General features: G+C 61.3%; 1 protein-coding gene across 6 annotated transcripts in view; it reads left to right on the forward strand.

The window, feature by feature from the left end:
• MRP (Multidrug-Resistance like Protein 1) overlaps positions 1 to 15130 on the forward strand; it is a 51344-nt gene extending 36214 nt beyond the window's left edge. For 3 of the 6 annotated variants that reach the window (XM_037230713.1, XM_037230711.1, XM_037230714.1), the window contains 17 exons: positions 415 to 608; positions 1204 to 1380; positions 1785 to 1952; positions 2288 to 2465; positions 3089 to 3209; positions 4211 to 4264; positions 4969 to 5152; positions 5560 to 5646; positions 6019 to 6139; positions 6974 to 7194; positions 10334 to 10423; positions 10743 to 10833; positions 11118 to 11226; positions 11629 to 12160; positions 12752 to 12918; positions 13827 to 14021; positions 14849 to 15130. In XM_037230713.1, coding sequence (XP_037086608.1) covers positions 415 to 608; positions 1204 to 1380; positions 1785 to 1952; positions 2288 to 2465; positions 3089 to 3209; positions 4211 to 4264; positions 4969 to 5152; positions 5560 to 5646; positions 6019 to 6139; positions 6974 to 7194; positions 10334 to 10423; positions 10743 to 10833; positions 11118 to 11226; positions 11629 to 12160; positions 12752 to 12918; positions 13827 to 14021; positions 14849 to 14960 — 2801 coding nt within the window. In that variant the 3' untranslated portion in view covers positions 14961 to 15130. Of the gene's footprint in view, positions 1 to 414; positions 609 to 1203; positions 1381 to 1784; positions 1953 to 2287; positions 2466 to 3088; positions 3210 to 4210; positions 4265 to 4968; positions 5153 to 5559; positions 5647 to 6018; positions 6140 to 6973; positions 7195 to 7292; positions 7514 to 10333; positions 10424 to 10742; positions 10834 to 11117; positions 11227 to 11628; positions 12161 to 12751; positions 12919 to 13826; positions 14022 to 14848 lie in introns of all 6 variants that reach the window. The other 3 variants (XM_037230716.1, XM_037230712.1, XM_037230715.1) reach the window with 2 other exon arrangements.
• Positions 15131 to 15775: the final 645 nt, after the last annotated feature.

The following is a 15775-nucleotide window of genomic DNA, read 5'->3' on the forward strand; positions in this document are numbered from 1 at the left end:
AGTTTTGAGGGGACTGAGTGAACATGGATGCTCGTCGCATTTGGATGGCGTTTCCACTTTAATGCATCGGTAAAATTCTCCCATACCTTCGTGTGAAGGTCACAGACGGTCGACACGATCCTTTTTCTATTTGGCTTGATCCCTGCCAGAACGGCTTGCTAGTGCACCCGGGGTGCCGGTCCTGTCGTCCTGATCCGCTCCTGGTCCGTGTCCTGTCCTGGTCTGCTCCTGGTCCGTGTCCTGTCATCCTGGCCCGCTCCTGGTCCGTGTCCTGTTGCCTGATCCGCTCCTGGCCCGTGTTCTTGCCCGCGCCCACCCTCCCGGGTTCTGTGCCGTCAACCCTGGTCCGCTGGTGCCCGGTGTCGGCGCTGCTATGCGTCTGGGACGCGGCTGACAGCTGCCGACCTGCGGCAGGTGACCCGGTAGTGGTGGAGAATGGCGTCTTCACATGGGATCCCGAGTCGCCGCCCTGCCTGCAGGATATCAGCCTGCGCGTCAAGGACGGCAGCCTGGTGGCCGTGGTGGGCCAGGTGGGCTCCGGCAAGTCGTCACTGCTCAGCGCCCTGCTCGGCGAGATGGAGAAGGCAGGCGGACGGGTCAACGTCAAGGTTAGTGGGTGTCAACCGCGAGGTCAGTCACGAGCCAGTGGCAAGGTCAGTCACGGGTTAACGATAAGGTCAGCCACTGGACCATGTCGGGGTCACTGACGGCCTGAGGTCCATGGCAGTGATTGGCGCCCGTGGAGGTTATTCACTGGCTGATGTCAGGGCTCAAGGCCAGTCACGAGCCTTCAAAAATATTGTTGCCGGCTATCGGCAGTCATGATTGCAACTTCTGTCCCAATGTGTGTCTGCTTCTGGTCTCCCCACACTTCTCCAAGAATATTAGGAGCGATGTCATGAGGCCAGTGTGAGATTAGTGTGACGACGTGCGTCAGTGTCGCTGCGTTGTCGGCTGTTGTTAGACGCACGATCACTGTCGTCCAATCATCGGCTCTCCTGTCAGAGTACTGCGGCTTAAGTGACGTAGGAGTCAGTGACAACGGACATATCACTCCCCGTGTCCCACGTTCCTCAGGGTAGCACGGCGTAAGCGGCGCAGGAGACCTGGATCACTGGCTTATCACGTGTTCCTCGCGGTAGTTCAGCGGGCGTGGCGCTGGTGGCCGCTGGACCGCTATCGTGTCCTCCCGCCGCTCCGCAGGGTAGCGTGGCGTACGTGGCGCAGGAGGCCTGGATACAGAACGCCACCCTCAAGGACAACATTCTGTTCGGACGCACGCTGGACCAGGAGCTTTACAAGCAGTGTGTGGAGGCGTGCGCGCTCAAGAGCGACTTCGAGATGCTGCCGGCCGGCGACCTGACCGAGATCGGCGAGAAGGTGGGCAGACGGCGCCACCTCTTGGCTGGAGGGGGAGGCACAGTCGGACGGTCCGAGGGATCGGGGAGAGGCAGGTGCTGCGATGGGGCGGTGGAGGGAATAACGGGCGTGAGTTGTCTTGTTGGGATATCGTATATGTGGTGAGTAGCCGGATATCAGTGCCGGGCTGTGAGGCGAGTCTCGGAGGGAGCAGAGCGCCGAGGCGATGTCCCCAGCCAGCCCTAGAGAGCCGTCTACAGCCCACTGTCCGCCAGACGCCGGCTTCTGGGAAGCAGCACGGGTGTTAGCCTGCGAGTCGTGACCCCGCCGGCGTAGACGACGCCTCCGACTACCCACAGCTCAGACCGACACTGTCGCGCGGCGTGACCTGGATCCGACCGTAACCTCTCCCTTGCCACACACAGGGCATCAACCTGTCGGGCGGCCAGAAGCAGCGCGTGGCTCTGGCGCGCGCCGTCTACAGCAACAGCGACATCTACCTGCTGGATGACCCGCTCTCCGCCGTCGACTCGCACGTCGGCAAGCACATCTTCGAGAGCGTCATCGGACCCAAGGGCATGCTCAGGAAAAAGGTGGGCTCGCGGCCGTTGGCTCCGACAGGCGGCGTGGCCCTTTTGCTGACGGAACAGTGCGGTTGGGAGCTGCTCGGGTTCGGTCTGCAGTGTTCAAATTTATCGGCCGCTGCAGAGGGGGAGCGAACGGGGTGGGCAGGGGAGGGAGGGCTAAGGGCGAACGAGTTGCTTTGTAATCCGTTCGTGAGCTGGGAATTAATCAGTCTGAGCCGACACAGGTGCTTGAGTCATCACGTACCTGATCTGAATGGTCTCTGTGTGTGTGCTGGTGACCCATGGCGTCACGTATCTGATCTGACCTGGCCTGACCTAAGCTGTCCTGTCCGCTTTCCCAGACCCGTCTGCTGGTGACCCACGGCATCACGTACCTGCCGCACACGGACCTGATCCTGGTGCTGAAGATGGGCCGCGTCACGGAGACGGGCGAGTACCAGCAGCTGCTGGACTCCAAGGGTGCCTTCTCCGAGTTCCTGCTGCAGTACATCACGGAGGCGGGAGAGGAGGAGGACGAAGGTGGGTGGCTCGTCATGGCTTCGCTCGCGGAAAATCCCCGACCTCTGGCCGAGAGCCAGTGGCCACCGTGCTCGGCCCTTGGAGTGGTGCCAGTCGGTGTCGCTGAGTGTCAGCGCCTTTTTTGGCGTCCTCGCATTGGCTGGTTGCCGTTCGCGCCCGTCTGTTAGGCCCGGTGTCGGAACGTCGGCGGAGCCGATCGCTTGTGTCATCCCGTCTGTCGCCGGTGATGGGCCCGGCGCCACTGCGGGGAATATTCTATGAGATGCTAGATGTATGCGGACTTGGTGCTGCGATGTCGCCTCCCGGGTGTTCCGATGTCCATGCTCGTGTTCGTCACAGCCGTTTCCGTGTCCCTGGTGTCCGTTTCCGTGTCCCTGATGACCGTTTCCATGTTCCTGATGTCTGTTTCTGTGTCCCCGATGTCCGTTCCCCTGTTCGCACGACTGTCCGTATGTGATGCCCGTTATCACGTCTAGCGTGTATCTTTGTTATCCGACACTGGTTGCCGCGTCTCTGACGTCCTCGCCGCCTCCGGCATCCATTGCACCGCCTGTGCCATTTGTCGTGCGCCCACGGTGGGCCCGCTGCCGCTTGTGACACGCCCGTCCGGCGGCGACCAACAGAGGTGGGCGAGCTGAAACACCAGCTGGAGCAGAAGCTGGGGCGGGCGGAGCTGGAGCGTCAGATGTCGCGTGTCAAGCGCGAGTCCGAGTGTGAGGAGGGCAGCCTGCCGGAGCTGAACAGGTGAGTCGCCGCCTATGCCGGCGGTCCCGACAGCTCGGCCGGCCCCGGCCCCGGCCCCGGCCGTCACCCACCGGCGGCCCGCCGCGTCGTGCTGGGTGTGAGGGCACCGCTGGAGGCACGCGCTGGTGCGGGTCTGTCTTGTCTCCTGGCCCGTGACGTTGGTGATCGTTCACGGTGTAGTAACGTTGTGTGGTGTCCGGGGTTGGGGGAGGACTCCGGGCCACGCTCTCCAATCGCCGTGCGCCCTGGGCTGGGCTGAGTGCTCGGGGTTGCGCACAGTTATGATCTCGCTGGTGATGAGAATCTGCTTAGAGCTGGCGGCTGGATGCACATCAGGGATTGGGACACGCCCAGCTGATTCCACAGTCAATAATACACGGCTCTCGGGCTAGCATTGCTGGCCTTTGTGTTATTTTTGGGGCGATGTGTGGGCGACAATCAGCATGAGTCAGTTGGAACCGATTCCGAAGAAGCGGAGTCAAGCACGTGTTTGTAAATATCCCTCAAGCTGTGGTCGTGTTTGTTCCCATTGCAGTTAGAGTCAGTGTTTTGTCCTATACATCGAATGGCAGGGAAACCGAACCTCCTAGCTTGTGTTTCTTTTCCCCATACACTCGGTTTATATGCATTGTGTTGGCCTGTTGGTACGTGGCTTCGTTGCATGTTTACCTACTCGCATTTATAGGTGCTACTTGACCAAGAAGCCGCCTCAGTCTGATGTCAGAATGGCCGTCATAACACTAGGCAATTCACCTTAAGCGTGCCAACCCTCTTTCGATTGCATAACTGCTCTGATTAACAGTGGGTGTGTTGCTTCCCTTTACTTCTGCTGTATGGTTCTGAATCGTGTAATGCTCTTGATCTTCAGCTGTTATTCGGAGGTTGCGCCATGCGCTTGGGTGGTGATGGGCTGTCCCCCCCCCCCCCCCTCTTCTTCGTGTGCGGGCCTGGGCTTGCGCGGGGCTCTTTGCCTGTGGTTAACAGGCGCCCGCCGATTTCAGTGATGATTTAGCTGGCTCACGCCAGTCAGTCACCAGTATAAACGTCCTAACCAGGTTGGTTTTCATGTCGACACGCCAGACATGCCGGTTTCTCGCAGCGCAGGTGACCCGCATGTCACTTGGGTCATGTTTGGAGTCGAGATGCATGCGGCCTGCTGTGTTGTGGCCTTGCCCGCTCGCGCAACAGCTTCACAGAACAAGCCGACGCATTTCCGAGTGGTGATTGCAGACTTTTGTTACCTGTTGAATATGCTCGACGGTATTTTTATTTTTTTCTGTGTATTTTTCATTTGTCTGCGCAAGACTGTGCAAACCAGTCGGCTCGCTCATTCACGCTGGCCTGTGAGTGCACGCTTACACGCCACTAAACCGGCGTACCAGTGCTCGTTGATGTGTACTTGCATAGGAATCCGGTTCAATCTCTTGGATGTGTCTTATGTCGTGCTACCGTTAATGTAAAACAAGCGCTGGGCAGCAGCAGCTTATGTGCAGGATTAATGGCCCCTGTCCACGAACACACGAAGAGTGTTGGACCAGCTGCCCCGGCAGAGTCATGCGCTGGGCAGCAGCAGCTTATGAGCAGGATTAACGGCCCCTGTCCACGAGCACACGCCTAGTGTTGGACCAGCTGCCCCGGCAGAGTCAACCCCAGCGGCCAGGCACCGCTCCTGTTCGCCAGTTCGACGAGCGTGGCCGCGGTCTGCGCAGCGCCGCCGGGCTCGGAGCGTGACTGGCGGCGCCGCCGACCCTCTCGGCAGGTCCGTGTCGGTGAACAGCACCGAGCGGAACGGCAGCCTGCGGCGCAGGAAGAGCGGCGCCCACCCGGCCGGCAAGGAGGAGGACAAGCCGCCGCCGCCGGCGGCGCCGGCGCAGACCGAGGCCAAGCCCAACAACGCCGCCGGCGGCAAGCTGATCGAGGTCGAGAAGTCCGAGACGGGCAGGGTGAGCGAAGCGCGGGAGCAGGAGAGAGCGGATGGCGCAGTCGGCCACGGCACCGGCACCGGCGCCGGCGCCGGCGCGAAGGCCTGGGTTCCACTCCCGGTTGAGAGATCGTCGGGGCGTTTACGTGGCTGTTGTGTCGCTCCATCTCCATGGGAAGGGTGCTCAAGCGCGTCTTTTGTATACAAAACATTTAGTAGAAGATTCGTGTTCGGGTACATTAATACAACCTAGAGGGCTGGTAAAGTTTCGGGGATTATGGAGCACCACTTGGAGGTTCTTGGTTCCGCCCATATTCGATCGTCGCTTATCGAATGTATGCTTATGCTTCATGCTGCTGACATGCTCTGGATGCCTTGTTAATTTTCTGTCGCGACGGCCATGAGATTGACCCGACCTTTTTATTGCAGGTCAAGGGTGAAGTCTACTGGTACTATATGAAGGCAGTCGGCGTGGTGCTGGCTTTGATGACGTTTATGTTGTACATTGCAGCACAGGTATGTTAGATTTCATGCCTTTTGGGCAGATGTTAGCATCCCTATAGCATCCCTATAAGCTCGCTTACACCGAGCTTGTAAACCGTTTTTGGCTTTACCGGTTGTACTGACAACTAACTGACCCTTAACAGGCCTCTGCCTGGCGCCGAGTTTGAATGCGAAGGCTGTCAACTTGCTCAACTGTCGCGACAATCAACGGCGCCAGTGTGTGACCTCTCGCCACTATGTGCTGCCACCCCCGCCAGCGGCGGGTGCTGTACTCCCGGTAGCCCCCCCCCCCCCACGTACAGCGGCGCGCCCCTCCGCCGGCGGTGTCCCCACCATTCAGTCACACCTCCGCTCTGAGCCGGCGCCGTCTCGCGCTCTCTGCAGGCGTGCAGCGTGGGCTCCAACATCTGGCTGTCGTCCTGGACGGAGGATGCGGCTGCCGCCAACGACACCCACAAGCGCAACGTCTACCTGGGCGTGTACGGCGCGCTGGGCTTCGGGCAGGGTGAGTGGGCCGGGCCGACGGCGTTCTCGGTGACGGCGCCTGGCCGCCGTTGGCTACCGCCGACGGTGCCGCTGGATGGCGGAGCTGGGGCTGGGCTCAAGGGAAGGCTTCGCGTAGTTGCCGGTCAGCTTCGTGTCATTTGGGATGCTCTATGTCTGCGTTCTGTTTTCATTGTAGCCGAGCGTGGGAGTGCGCGGGATTGCGGCGAGTGTGCTGGTTTTCGAGACGGCAGGAGGCGCTGTTCTGGGCTGCACTTGTATGAGTTGCGAATAGCTTACAGCGAGGTCAGAACCAGTTCAGTTTTAATTTAATCAGGCACGTCATGTAACATCCGTCAGAACAAGCTGATGCGCAGTGTCTCTAAGCGCAATTTTGGGGACAATACTGTAAACATGTCATACCGTTTTCAACAAAATGTTAGGATTCTCTTGGACCTTCGCCATTATTCTGGATAAGTTCCAGTCTGAAGCGTAGTTCCCACGTCAAAGTCTGAACACCCTTTAAAAAGTATCATAATACACCTGCCCCGTCTCGCTCGTAATGCTTAAGCATCGTAGAAGCATTTGTATTTCCGCCCCTTGGCGTGCGCAAACTATATAATCCGCGCTTTCCATGGTTTGTGTCGTGTCCCGGGTTGTGTTCAGTCTGTGTGTGCTGGACGGGCCGGGCGTGCCGTCTTTGTGTGTGTCGAGTGCGTCGGGCAGGCGGTTGTCTGTCAGGTGTGCGTCTGCCTGGGGTCCGTGCCGTGCCGGGGGTGGAGGGGGAGGGGGCGGTGCCGCGCCTCTCGGCCCGACTGCTGCAGCGGCGGCCGGCCGGCCGGCGCCTCTGTTGCAGCCGTGTTCTCCGTGCTGGCCGCCTTCTCGCTCTACACGTGCCTGCTGGGCGGCGCTCAGCTGCTGCACTCGATCCTCATGAGCAACGTCATCCGCATGCCGATGAGCTTCTTCGACACCACGCCGCTCGGCCGCACCATCAACCGCTTCAGCAAGGACGTAGACGTGCTGGACAACACGATGCCGATGGTCGTGCGCGGCTTCATCATGACGCTGGTGGTCGTAAGTGCCCGGCGGTGCGGCGCGCGCCCGCCGCCGCCGCGCCGCCGCACTGCCGCCGCCGGCCGCGGCCCGTGCTAACGACTCTGTCCCGCCGGCAGCGCTGTTCGTCCTCATCCCGTCTATTTTGATGGCGTACGGCATGATGGCCGCATCGAGGCTGCTGCACTCGTTCATTCTGGGCCGGCTGTTCCACAACCCGCTGTCGTTCTTCGACACGACGCCGCTCGGTCGCATCATCAACCGCTTCTCCAAGGACATCGATATGATAGACAACACGCTGCCCTTCAACATCCGCTCGTGGATTAACTGCCTGTTCGCCGTAGGTGGCGGCGGCCGCGGCCGCCGGGGCGCCGTCCGTCCGTCCGGAGGGCCGGTGGCACCGTGTGGTCTGGTGACGTCGGGGCCGTGGCGGCTCCGTCCGCCCGTTCGTCCGTCTCCGGTACTGTCGTCGCCTGGGGCCAGCTTCTTCCCTCGGCTCATCGGCCAGCGCAGTGGTTTCTGTCGGGATCCTGTGTCCGTGTCGTACCTGCTTATTAGTCCGGTCTTGTCTCTCTGTCAGTCATCGTTGGTCCTCCCCGGTGGTGCTGGTTACGCCGCTGCGTTTCATCCATATTCGACTAACTTCTTGCCTTAAGCTTCTCGTAAAAATTGCTGTCATGGAAAGCAATGCAAACGGAATCCCGTCGCGAACGTCAATTTAAAAAGTCACAAAGTCTAAGTCAGGGGGACACTACTCAAGGTACTGCTTAACACTAAGGTTAGGGAGGCTAAAGAACCATCTCGAAAACGTAAGACACAACTCAAAACGTGAAAGTATTAAACCCAATGCTTTGAATCCCACTTAAATGTAAGAAGGTGGTGCTGAATGTTTGTAATAAGGCCCCACATTTCTATTCTTTAACTTACCTTTGCCTGTTTTTTCGTTCTTTACAGACCCTGGGTTTTTTCCCTGTCGTGTTTTCCTGCCTGGGAACTGGAATCAATAAAATACAGAGACGATACATTCATTTTTGTAGCTAAAGGCTGATTTCTTCTGTCAAGAAAACCTGCAGTTTCCATCGTGGATTCAGCTAAAAACATTAATTTAAAGAAACCACTGTAGGTTCATGTCGATGTATCAATTGAGCAAATATGCGCGAAATGAACAGTAGGCATGCATTCGTTTCATACAGGCTGGGGTATCTCTCTGGGCCTTGTCACCGAGTGGTTATCTAATGGCACGCCTTGGGCTTCTGCTTTCAAACGCCGTCAGGGGATTTATTTTTGCCTTCCAAGTGCGGATGTCCCCATATAGATGTATAGCCCTCCATTTTCTGACGCCTGCGACCACTTAGTGTCGTTTGTGTGCGTCGCCACCTTTGCCAGTAGGCTCGCGTCGTTTGTTCCGCCCCTTTGCTCCATGGCCTGGAGCCTCGTGTCGTTTGTTGCGCCCCTCTGCCCCATGGCCTGGGGCCTCGTGCCGTTTGTTGCGCCCCTTTGCTCCATGGCCTGGCGCCTCGTGTCGTTTATTACGCCCCTCTGCTCCATGGCCTAGAGCCTCGTGCCGTTTCGTCAGCTCGCAACCTCACGGTACTGCGTCGGGGCTCCCGACACAGTGACTCCCGACTCAGTGATTCCCGACTCGTGACCTCCAAACTTATGACTCAGTGACTGTCGAACTCCCGACTCAGTGACTCCGAACCCTCGACTTAGTGCCTCCGGGACTCCCGGCTCATCGGCTCCAGGACTCCCGGCTTAGTGACCCCTACCCCCGGCTCAGTGATTCCTGAGATTCCTGGCTCAGTGAATCCCATGACTCCGGTGCTCCGTGGCTTCCGTGGCTCCCGTAACTTTTGTGCTCCGGAGTCAGAGCGGCCTGTGGTCGTCCTGGAGCCGCCCGACACCGGCTTTGGTCGGGGTCTGGTCCAGTCACCACAGTCCGGGGAGCCGCCGTTCGGCCTGGGAGCACCTCTGCCCCTCGAGGCGGAGCGGGCCTGTCCGCGATCCACTTGCTGCAGCCGTCGCTCGCGCGCGTGAACGACCCAGTGAGGCGTCCACCTGCGCGGTGCCTGGGGCTGGGGTTCTCCGCGCACGTCACGGGCCACAGACCCCTCCGCTTATGGGTATATTCTGTGTCTATGTGTGAGCGCTTTGGTTGGGTCGTCGAATGCTGCGAACCCGGCGCTGCTGCCTGCGCAGCCTCGGCATCACGTCCAGGCGACTGCGCCTCAGCGCCTGGTCGGCTTTTGAAAGCGCAGTGGTCATAGTCGCTGAGATCTGTGGAGAACGACATAGCTTCGGTGATCCAAACAGCTGGAATCCTGGGGCGCCGTTGAGTATGCTAACCAGACGTCTGCCACCCCCAAAAGCTGACTCTCAGCCGTGCCTGTGTTTGGCCCGTGTACCGCGGAGGTGTCCTGATTCCCCGACGGTCAGGAGGGCTCCCGCTGAATGTGTTCCGAAGCCTCTGCCGGGGTGCCGGTAGTGTAGCGGTTAACACGTCTGCGTTAACTACTGCGCGTCTGGGAAACCAGAGGTACGGGGTTCGATTCCCCGCGGTGCCCGCCCTTCCTGCCAGGGTGAGAGGCAGGCGACGCCATATAGCCTCAGCAGCTGAGTGCGTCGTAAAGCCCCAATGACACACACACAAAGCCTTCTGCCGCTATGCGACGGTTTGCATTGCCGCTGTGCGAATATTACAGAAATGTTGTGCGAACCTGACATTGCTGTTATGGTCTATGTTACTATTATGCAAGCAGTGATATGCAAACGGTAAGGTGCAAATGGTTTATATGAATTGGTATTCTTTTATGCAATGGCTTGTTTTACTTCGTTGTGACAGGTGTTATATTTGGCCCTTCCTGAGAGGCAGACTACTGGACCCATTGGAGGGTATTTGTCTGTCAGTTTACTGGGCAGATGTCAAGCTCTCGCGCTGTTTTGTGTCCAAATACCAATTTATGACTTAATCCCAAGGCAGGGGCGTTAGCAGTCTCCAAGAACATGTGCTCAGGCTATCATGCAGCGCTGTTTTCCCTGCACTAGCCCAGTCTCTCCTGTGCGCCTAACGAGATACACGAGCTGTCGTCTGTCGCTTGTTGATGCTGGGGCGGCGCCGTCGGAGGGTCCCGCGTGACGCGCGACCGGCTCCGTTCTCCAGGTGTTGGGCACGTTCTTCGCCATCTGCTACGCCACGCCCATCTTCACTGCGGTCATCGTGCCGCTGCTGGGCGTGTACTACTTCATGCAGGTGGGTGCCGCAGGCCCGGCCCGGCCCGTCGCCGGTGAGAGGTCGGTGCGACGTGCAGGCACAAGCCGCCAGGGCCGTGAACGCGGTGGCGACGCGGAATACGACGTGGTGTTGTGTCAGAACATGCTCCACATTCGCAGCGTGCCTTTGTGGACGGCCTGCTGAACATTGCGGTGCTGCATGGCACGTGCAAGTACCGGTGGCTTCAGTTGGCGCGGCACGACCGTTCAGCGTATGGCGTGCTACCCCCCCCCCTCCCCCTCACCCCCCCCCCCCCCCCCCGCTGGCGCCCGACCCTGTCATTTGGCGGCCGTTTCAGCTGGTGTACGTGTCGACGTCCAGGCAGCTGAAGCGGCTGGAGTCGGTGTCGCGCTCGCCCATCTACTCGCACTTCTCCGAGACCATCACCGGTAGGTGGCCGGTCGAGGAGCCGCACGCTCCGCGCGCGCCGCCGCGCCGCCGATGTGTGCTCGGCCCGAGCGGGCGGCCGGCGGGTCCAGAACTGGTAACCGTCTGTGCCGCCGTGCCGCCGCCGTCGGCCGCCGCCGATGTGTGCTCGGTCCGAGCGGGCGGCCGGCGGGTCCAGAGCTGGTTACCGTCTGTGCAGACGAGCTCGCAGTCGTGCCGGTGGTCGAGGGAGGCGGCGGCCCATGCGTGTCGTCGAGCCGCCTCACACACTCCGCCCCCTGCCCAGGTGCCGTGACAATCCGCGCCTTCAGCAAGTCGGCCGACTTCCTTCTGCAGTCGGAGGAGAAGGTGGACAACAATCAGGCCTGCTACTATCCGTCCATGGTCGCCAACAGGTGGGCCCAGAGGAGCGGAATAGCATGCCACACTGGGTCAGGGCCCAGAGGAGCGGAATAGCATGCCACACTGGGTCAGGACCCAGAGGAGCGGAATAGCATGCCACACTGGGTCAGGGGGTATTCAGCCCCATGACTCCGTCTCGGAAGATAGTGAGCGTAACATCACTGCTTGCGGGCTTCTTAAGTCTGAGAATGGCGCGCTGAACGTGTTTGTGAACCGCGCCGCGGTTCTACTGGAGACGGATAATGGCTCCTGTCCACGATCGATTTCCTTTAAAAGCATGCCGCCTCTCCCCTCCGTTCGACGTTGGTAGCCGCAGGTTTGCCACCGCCCTCCCACCGTCGCATCCGGCGCCGCCCGCAGACCCGTCCTTGACGCCTCCCCCTCACCCGCGGCAGGTGGCTCGCCTTCCGGCTGGACATGGTCGGCACGGCCATTACCTTCTTCGCCTCGCTGTTCTCCGTGCTGGCGCGCGACACTATCAACGTCGGCCTCGTCGGCATGTCGGTCAGCTACGCCCTGCAGGTGACGACCACGCTCAACTGGCTGGTGCGCATGACCTCGGACGTCGAGACGAACATTGTGGCCGTCGAGCGGATCAAGGAATACTCGGAGACGCCGCAGGAGGCGGCCTGGGTCACCGAGCGGCGGCCGCCGGCCGAGTGGCCGCCCGCCGGCCGCGTGCTCTTCAACGACTACCAGACGCGCTACCGGCCCGGTCTGGAGCTGGTGCTGAAGGGCATCACGGCGGACATCGCCGGCGGCGAGAAGATCGGCATCGTCGGCCGCACCGGTGCCGGCAAGTCGTCGCTGACGCTGGCGCTGTTCCGCATCATCGAGGCGGCGGCCGGCGACATCACGCTCGACGGCATCCGCATCGCCGACATCGGCCTGCACGACTTGCGCTCGCGCATCACCATCATCCCGCAGGTCAGCGGCGGCCGGCGCCCGCCGGTCGGGACCGCCCGGTCATGTCACGGCGGCGCCATGACGTAGCGCCAGCGTCACGGCATTGCCGCCGTGTCACGTGTCAGCGTCCCAGCAACGCAGTGACACTGATAGCAGGTCCTGGGCGTGGCGTAGCATTGCTGGTCAGCGTCACACGGGCGCACGGCGTTATCGTGATACTTCTGCTGGGGCATGCTGTTCGCGGGCAGGCGCCTAGCTCAGGGTGTGACGTGCGACCTTGAAAGTAACTTCGTCGCAGCGGTGTGCGCCAGTTGTGCGCGCATGTTTTCGTGTGACGTGTTCACATGTGACGTCACAAGTAGCAGCTCAGGCGCGGCGTGTGACTGTGAAGGACAAGTCTCGGGTCAGGGCTGCAGCACCGTCATTACCCCACAGGGCAGATTCAAGGCGGCGGTGACGGAGTGCTGCGTCGCGTCCCGCCGTCTGTTGACGGAGTGACGTGTCACGTCCCGCCGTCTGGTGACGGGCGTGACGCGGCGCCGTCACCGCTGTGCGCGTGTGCAGGTATGTCTGCGCCTTGACCGACACGTGCTCGCCTCGGCGCGCCGGCAGGACCCGGTCCTGTTCTCGGGCAGCCTGCGCTCCAATCTGGACCCGTTCGACCAGTACTCGGACGAGGCCGTTTGGACGGCCTTGGAGCACTCCCACCTCAAGACGTTCGTCAAGGGCCTGGCCGCCGGGCTGCAGCACGAGATCAGCGAGGGCGGTGGTAACCTCAGGTCAGGCACTGGACGGCGGAGATGGTGACGCGGTGGCCGCGCCGTATGCACGTTCAGTCGATGGCTTCTGGCACCGGATCAGACGCGCTCGGTGGGATATCGGGCTCAGTTTAGTTAGGTCGTCGGTTCAGGCAGGTATCGGACGGAAGGAGTGGGGGTCAGACATGGAGTTATCATCAACCGCAGATAAATTGTGGAGATTGCCCCCCCCCCCCCTTCCCCATTGCCTACCTACATTTGGCTCATTGGGGAACAGCCCTGTAGTCATGGCACCGAGGCAGTGGTTAGTTCGATCTTAGTGCTTGCCCAGTGGGCACGGGAGCAGCATCAGATGAGCCACGCCGCAGTTCGCGGTGGACGGGGCGGGCGTGCACGATCCGGTGAGGGGGGGGGGGGGGGGGGAGTTTGTTGAGCCGCTTTCTCAGCGGGGCTTGGTGCCCGCTCAGGCGTGACGCCGTGAAACGAACCAAGGGATGAGAAACGTTATGAGGCGAACTATGGGGTGAGAAACGCCGTGAGGCGAACCAAGGGATGAGAAACGCCGTGAGGCGAACCAAGGGATGAGAAACGCCGTGAGGCGAACCAAGGGATGAGAAACGCCGTGAGAAGCGGCGGAGACTGACGGACGCGGCGGCCGCCGGACCGGCGCCCGCCGCTGCTGTCTTGCAGCGCACGTACGTGGGCGATGTAGGGCCGGCTGTCCGGCTGACTGGTGCCCAGAGTCGCTGAGGGCCGCCACAGCTGACGCGCGACTGGACGAGGCCCCGTCCGCGGACGTCCCGCTGCGGGGAAGCGGCCTCCCCCGGATGATGACAAACCTCGGGCGCCGGGTCCTGATAACGTGCGGTGGACATGGGCCCGGCTGTGGCGTCGCGGCGCGTGACACCGGCCGTGCGCGCGTGCCGCAGTGTGGGCCAGCGACAGCTGATCTGCCTGGGCCGGGCGCTGCTGCGCAAGACCAAGATCCTGGTGCTGGACGAGGCGACGGCCGCCGTCGACCTGGAGACGGACGACCTGATCCAGGCGACGATCCGGGCCGAGTTCGCCGACTGCACCGTGCTCACCATTGCCCACCGGCTCAACACCATCATGGACAGCACCAGGTGAGAGGGGTGCTCACCATCGCCCATCGGCTCGACACCATCATGGACAGCACCAGGCGAGAGGGGTGTTCATCACGGACAGTACCAGGTGAGAGGGGTGTTCATCACGGACAGTACCAGGCGAGAGGGGTGCTCATCACGGACAGTACCAGGCGAGAGGGGTGCTCATCACGGACAGTACCAGGCGAGAGGGGTGCTCATCACGGACAGTACCAGGTGAGAGAGGTGCTCATCACGGACAGTACCAGGTGAGAGAGGTGCTCATCACGGACAGTACCAGGCGAGAGGGGTGCTCATCACGGACAGTACCAGGCGAGAGGGGTGCTCATCACGGACAGTACCAGGTGAGAGGGGTGCTCATCACGGACAGTACCAGGTGAGAGAGGTGCGCACCATCGCCCACCTGCTCAACACCATTATAAAGAGCGCCAGGTGAGATTGCCGGCCGGCCAATGCAGCTGATTGTCATCGGCAGGTATACAGCGTCGCCTGCTCGCCTGGTCTCGCGCCTGGAATGGCCTTGCAACCAGATTCAACAGCGAGGCACCGTCCAGCGACTGGTGATAGGTCTTTGGGGATGACGCTGAAGAGGTTGTAGCTGCGCACTGAGTGGCCCCGTGGTGCTGGATAAACGTGTGCTGTTCTGTTGACATTGCACTGGGGGGGGGGGGGGGGGGGGAGGCGGGGAGGGGGCTGCTGCTGCTGTTGCTGGTGCTGCTGCCGTTGTGACGGTGACTGCGGCGGCGTAGAGTGGCCGGACGGGCCTGGCGTGTGGGCGCTCGCTCGCCCGACACCGCCGTCACTGTTGACCCGACCCTGCCCGCCAGGGTGATGGTTCTGGACGCGGGCCGGATCAAGGAGATGGCGCCGCCTTCCGAGCTGCTCGCCAACAAGTCGTCCGTATTCTACGGCATGGCCAAGGACGCCGGCCTGGTGTAGGAGGTGCCGCGCGGCCGCTGGCCTCCGAGGCAGCTGGACGGACCGGACCGGACCGGGCCGGACCTGACCTTTAGTCTGTGTTTACTGTCGGGAGGCGTGGCGCTGGCCGCTGGCTACTGGCCGCTGACCGCTGACCGCTGACCGCTAGCCGCTAGCCGCTGGCCGCTGGCCGCTGGCCACTGGCCACTGGCCACTGGCCACTGGCCACTGGCCGCCAGTGTGGAGCACGCCGCGGGCCGGGAGGCGTCACCGCCCGTCCGACCGACAGGGGTGTCGGCGCGCCGCCGCGCCGCTCGTCCGTGCCAGGGGGCGCTGCGTCGTGTGACCAACCCTCCGTTCGCACACCGCCCCCGTGTCGTCTGTCCCGCCGTTTGTACGTTCGCGGTGTGACATCCCGGTGCCCCGCGTGCGCTTTGTTACTGTTTGTATCGTTTTGTCGTACTCAGCTAGCCGTTTGTACTGGACTGGGGCCGGTGAAGACAGCCCCGCCGCAGCGGGCTTACAAAGTGGAACCGATCAGAACGCCCTGACCGTGCCAGCGGCGCAGCCCTGGTCACAGGGACAGCGTGACGTCGCTAGCTGCCTCCCGAACGGCTGCGGCGGCGCTGGGCCAGCCAGTGCCGCCCCGTTACTATCCTTCAGAGAGATGCCATCTGCGTGTCTGGCTAGGTTCCCTCATAATACTTCGGGTAGAGTTGTGTGTGCCGGTTGAATCCTTGCCCGACCCGGAACGCGTGCTGTCCAATCCAGAAAGTGTGATTCTGTTACAGTCGTGACTGCCGCCCGAAATAGGAGCGTGGAAAGTGATGTTCGCT

The sequence above is a fragment of the Pollicipes pollicipes genome, unplaced genomic scaffold (genome assembly GCF_011947565.3).
Source record: "Pollicipes pollicipes isolate AB1234 unplaced genomic scaffold, Ppol_2.1 Scaffold_6686;HRSCAF=7923_pilon_pilon_pilon, whole genome shotgun sequence".
Lineage (NCBI taxonomy): Eukaryota > Metazoa > Arthropoda > Thecostraca > Pollicipedomorpha > Pollicipedidae > Pollicipes > Pollicipes pollicipes.